The 6,101-nt window shown below is 40.3% G+C and overlaps 1 protein-coding gene across 2 annotated transcripts in view; it reads left to right on the forward strand.

The window, feature by feature from the left end:
• The window catches only part of plch1 (phospholipase C, eta 1), a 96,695-nt gene that overhangs the window by 46,224 nt on the left and 44,370 nt on the right, over window positions 1-6,101 (forward strand). For both annotated transcript variants that reach the window (XM_016562742.1, XM_016562741.1), the window contains exon 6: window positions 1,829-1,922. In XM_016562742.1, the coding sequence (XP_016418228.1) occupies window positions 1,829-1,922 (94 nt within the window). The remainder of the gene's footprint in view (window positions 1-1,828; window positions 1,923-6,101) is intronic.

The raw sequence follows: 6,101 nt of genomic DNA on the forward strand, positions 1-6,101 counted from the left end.
CTTAGAATCACCTTAACGAGTCGTTATATTTTCGAATCTTCTGCCTGTTACCGATCTATGTCACTGGGTAACACATTTGCATAATCCCCGCCTGCCCGTGAAATACGAACACTCTGACAAACACTTCCGCTAGTTAGTGTGTTTACATCATGTCGAGAAGACATCATGCGTTTTCAGCCTCACTGGGCAATGGGCATTCTAACACAGTTCCCACTCGTGCACCTCAAATAAGTAAATAATAATAATAATGAATGCAATAAAACTGCTGTCACATCACGTAAAGTACCACATACAATGTTTAAACTTACCACTGAGAAACTTCCTGATCAAGTCGTGCTTGCGATGGAATTTCCGGTTGAAAGACAGCATCAGTATCATCCTCGGGCTCAGATTGATAAGGTAATGTCGATGCCATTTTTGTAACCTTATAGCATCTTTGTTTACAAGTAACCCACCGGAGCAAAAAATTAATTATGGTGATGGTCATTGTATACAGAAAGACCAGTCACAACAGACTTGGCCAGCTGACCAATCAGAGCAGAGTAGGCTTATGGAAGGGAGGGGTTTACAGACCTTAAGCTCAGAACTGCTTAGAATGAATCGTTTTGAAATCATTGAAAAAAATTTCTAATATTAAATGTATATTCTGAGAAAATTACAATGTTTTCTGACCTTAGATTCATTTAAACCTGTTGTAGGGGACACAATATTAGGACACTTTAAAATACCATATGACCTGCTCTTTAAAACATACACACACACACACACACACACACACAGTTATACAGAACTACTGTATACAACATATTCTATATTTAATATGAATATGTGTGTTCATACACAACTGTTTAAAAGTTTGGGGTCAGCAAGAGCATTTTTACAGAAATTAATACTTTTATCAAGGACACATCAAATTGATCAAAAGTGGCATTGTAACATTGTTACAAAAGATGTCTTTTCAAAGAAAAACTTCCTACACATTTAAAGAATTCTGAAATAAAATAAGCACAGTTTCCACAAAATATTAAGCAGCACAACTGTTTTCAAAACTGATAATTATAAGACATGTTTCTTGTCAAATCAGTATATTGCAAGGATCATGTGACACTGAACACTAGAGTGATGGGTGCTAAAAATTCAGCTTTGTCATCATAGGAAAAAATTACATATTAAAATATACTGAAATAGAAAACAGTTATTTTAAATGGTAATAATATAATTCAGAAATAATATAAATTATTATGAATGTTTCTGATGTCACTTTTATTCTCTATGACCATTTGGTTCTTTTCATTCTATATTAGTTGTAATTCGTAATGATGTTGTGTTTATATAGTAAACCTAACATTTGTATAGTCATTTGGAGCATTTTACTGTGTTTCATGCATTTCTTTTCTGTTACACCCTTTTTTATTGTACTTTGTTCCCTATTCCAGCTCAATATCTGCCTGTGCTCTTGGGGCATTCTTTAAGAATCAGAAAGTAAAAGGCTCTGCTTCTCTATCAGCCATTATAATGGTTTTCCAGCTGAGGCTATGAACAGCCCCAGTGTGATGCTAAAAAAGCCTCTCTGTGCCCTTGCTTTCTCTCTCTGGCCACGCACCGGCCATGAAGCCCTAGGGGAAGTTGTGAAAAGAGGGAAAGGGTGCAGACAAAACAGAAGGATGAAGTCATTTAGTGACAGAATGGCAGTTTGGAGGGGTTTTGTGATCTTACTTTAAAAGGAGGTGACCCTTAGAGACCAAATGATTGACATGTTATGGATCCTATCTGGAAGAGTGACATGAGGTTGACCCTCTCTTTTCATTGCTTCTCTGCTTCTTCACAGATGTCCAATGTGACCCCTGAGCACTGTGCGGACATAATCAATAAGTTTGAAGTCTCTGAGGAGAACAAGCAGTATGGAGTTCTTGGAATCGAAGGTGAGGACTTTGTTTGGCCACACTCAGCTTTTCTTTACCTCCCTATTTTCATAGATTTATTGGAGAATACCTGACCGATTGTCAGAATAACTAGACTCTATTCTATTCCTGATCATGTGTGTAATAAAAAAACATTCTATTTAATTATGCTGTAACCAAACATTATTGTCCAAACTAATCTCAGAACAGCACAAATCCAACATCAATAGTGCTTACAGAAGGCACTGCTAAACCAGCACCAGTTAAACAGATCTGAGCTGTCATGAAACTGTCACGTTTATTTGTTTGGCATGTGTGTTTGCATGTCCAGTAAGTGGCAACCTACTGTAGAAACTATGGAATATGTGACTCCAAAGCTGTGGCAGAAAGTATCTATGTGAAAGCTGTATTTTGGTACTTCCCTTTGTTTGCTGACACATCCACTATATTAGAAATGGCTTTACCGTTTACATTTTACAAAGTGGTGAGTAGTGTGAAAGCAGAACAGGCTGTTCTGCTGGATCTTAAAGTTTCTGTTTGTGTGTGTTGTGAAATTTCATCTGATCTTGTTGGAGCTTTATTGATTGGGTCCATGAGCACTGTCCACTGACAGTGAAGCACTGGCTGCCTTCTTTTCCCTTAAGCTAAATAAGACACAGGGGCTAAGTTCAGCTTGGCTTCCTGCTAGAGCAAAGCTAGTAGAACTGATTGACCCTGCCTGCTGTGTGTGAGTCCTTAATAATCCTCTGGTCAGACATCAGTGTAAGAGAGAAACGACTGACTGTCTGTCTGTCTGTCTGTCTGTCTATCTATCTATCTATCTATCTATCTATCTATCTATCTGTCTGTCTGTCTGTCTGTCTGTCTATCTATCTATCTACTAGGGCTGCCCTCGACTAAGGATTTTTCTGGTCGACTAGTAGTCGTTCATTTGAAGCATTAGTCGACTAATCGCACGTTTATTAATAAACTGTTTAAATCATTATAATGAGCCTTTAATTGCCTACATAGCCATAAGCGCTCAAGCACACGCATAAAGCCTGCCACAGCGCACCGGCAGAAGTAATGTGTCAGTGAAAAACAGTAAGGAGACTGCATTAACTTTCTTTGTTCTCGGTTTAAGAGATGAACTCGGCGACACTTATGCCGAGTTCACACTGCACGATTTTAGCCCGATTTTTCACTCGCCGACAGGTTTTGCGAAATTGCCGACAAATGCCCGAAATCGGAGGGAAGTAACGGGCTAGGACCCCTGGGTTGTTCGGTCTCAGACCTGGACTTCGTGAGGCCGCTATCCCGGTCTTTCAGCAGGTCAGCCTGATATGCTTGGAGCATCACCACTTGAAAACTTCTATGTGAACACACTTGCCCGAAAAAGTGCGGGGGACGAATTTAGGTGATATTAAAAGTGGGGGGATTACACGTCCCCCGCGTAATCTACGCCCCTGGATTGAGCAGTCATGTAAAGTTGCTAATACTTGCATATTTCAGATGGTAAGCCATATTTGAGGTCGATGAATGATAGGCGAGCCTTTGAATGTCCTGCCTGATGTACCGTATTACCATAGACTAGCCGTTAACGATCTGTCCGTCACGAACTGCGTGACTTCGCCTGTGGTCGACCAAGCCTCTTCTGGTCGACTAACGATTAGTCGACTATTAGGGGGCAGCCATACTATCTACTTTATCTATCTGTCTGTCTGTTTGTCTGTCTGTCTGTCTGTCCGTCCGTCCGTCCGTCCGTCCGTCTGTCTATCGGTCGGTTGGTCTGTCTGTCTGTCTATTTATTATCTGTCTGTCTGTGTGTCTATCTATCTACCTATCTATCTGTAACAACGTTCGTAGATCGGGAAGAAGGAGTCGGGAACCGGCGAACATTCAAACACAAAACTTTAATAAATAAACAAACACAAAACGAAAGTAAAAGCGGAAGCCCCTCACAGACGACTGCCGAATACAACAACAACATAAATAGTCCAGGCCTGGTCCTCTCTCGTCCTCCACTGTCGTCACTCCTCCTTTTATCCTTCCGGAGCTCCTCTGTGGGACTCGAGACCGGAGAGTGGTGCAGGTGTTGCTCATTATCTTTCACTCCACTGGCCTCGCTCCGCTCCCACGGCTCTCGGCCCCGCCCCACTCGTCACATACTCCCATTGCCCCTCGCAGGCCGGGGGCTACCCACGAGACTGCGCTCTACTCCCCCCCGGGGGCCACGTCACGGCGGCCGCAGCACCTGGGGGTAAGGACAGGCTAAGATGATCATAGAAACATTTACCACCAAATGGTCTCAACAATCGACTTAGCTCACGATGCTTTTGAGAAACACAGCCCTAAACATTGCAGTTAACAGCAGTGACATTCAAAATGTATGTTAGGACTGCGTTTACTGAAAAAATGCCGGCTAACTTTAACATTAGTGCCCTTCTTTGACGTTAACATTATACTATAAGCAGTGACGCTAAAATAGCATTCAAAATGCGCATTCAAAAGCACTAGGGAAATGCAGCGTTTCCCAAAAATGAAAACATTCCTTTATCATGATATTCTTACAGCACTCAAAAAGCAAATAAGAAATTTTCACAGTTTTTTTTAAATTTACTTACAAGTTGTTCCATTAAGTTTGCTCCGGTCGCTTGGGAGTCTCCACAATGTTGAATGGATTCTTCTGAATGTCGGTTAGAGCAACGACGTGACGTCACTTTACGTCACTCAGTAAACTTAAAAATAATAATTTAAAGTCCCCCTGTAGTCAAATATTTTATCCCTTAAAACTTATCTTTGATCATCAAAATTACATATTTAAATGTTTTTTCATGTGAAAATAATTTTCTCATTCCTTAAAATAGCTTGAATGCAACTCTACACCCTTGCCTCATTTACTATACGCTGATCTATGAATATAGAGTTTACTCAAAACTGTTGAGCCACACAAAAATAAAACTAAATTCCTAGTTCAGAAAATTTAATTGTTATAAGTTGCATCAACGATTTAACAGACTTAAATTGCAGTGTTCTTAATCTTTATAAGTTAGTAGTACTGTTCGGGTTTACAGTGTGGTATTAATGTGCGTTTTGGTCGATCAGATCAAAAGTAGATGAGGGAGTGTTTTAATCCATCTTTTTTGTCCATTTTTGACCACTTTTCTGATTTCTTTGAGGGGAGGGACTATGGGTGGGTGTATGAATGGGCCTTTTCTAACCTTTCAATCTAATATTGCGAAATAAACTTGTACAATTTACATACGAACGTGAAAGGAGACAACAGAATGTGACACAGAAGGCATCAGCTTTTGTTATATCTGCTCTGATAGCTGCAAAAATATGCCAAATGCTGTGGGTTTGTGTTAGAGTCAGGACTGCTAAGAGAACATTATGCTTTTTATATTTTTTCGTCAGCCGGCAGTTTAAATCCCATCTGTTTAAGAATTAGGTCAGTAGGCAGAGAGGAAGTGGTCTATAGTGGCTGTTCTAACACATTTTGACCACATGGGCGTTTACACTGTGAAAGCAATCCAATCAAATACGTTTTCGACTACCTCTGGAGTGGACAAGCTCAAAACATTTCAGATCCCATTTATACTTGTATTTAGCGTTGTACGCTTGTGATTGTATAGACAAAAACACATCTTAATACCATGTGTAAACAGGGACTACCTGTCTGTCTGTCCTTTTTATACATGGTATTTATTGCACATTTGCAATAGTGTTTTGTTTATGTGTGTGTCGCTTCCATAATTGAATGTATGATATGCTTCTTAGTGACTTGTTTTCCATTAGTGGCTTGTCAAGCTGAAACTAATTGATTCAGCACACATCTGCTGCATACCACTCTCACACAGCTCTCTTTTTGTCTAAAAACTGCATTTTTGAAAGAGAGCAAGACATTTAGACTTTTAAAAAGTCACTGGAATGATCCCTCCAGTTGTTGCGCTCTGCAGTTTTGCCATGACCATTTTGCCTGATGTCCTCATATTTTCTTGGCAGAGTTTATTGTGTAAGGTTGTAACTAGGGATGCTCCGATCGATCGGCCGGAGATCGGTATCGGCCGATTCGACCCACCCGCAAATAATCCGAATGCATTTTTTAATACCCGACCCGCGGATTATCCGCAGCACCCGTGGATATAGGAAAAGCAAAATAAGTTTGCTGCCTAAATCAGACAGATTTACTGAAAATGCAAATTAATTCTCTGCCAGCAG

This window comes from Sinocyclocheilus rhinocerous, unplaced genomic scaffold (genome assembly GCF_001515625.1).
Source record: "Sinocyclocheilus rhinocerous isolate Xijiao unplaced genomic scaffold, SAMN03320098_v1.1 scaffold1852, whole genome shotgun sequence".
Taxonomy (NCBI): Eukaryota; Metazoa; Chordata; class Actinopteri; order Cypriniformes; family Cyprinidae; genus Sinocyclocheilus; species Sinocyclocheilus rhinocerous.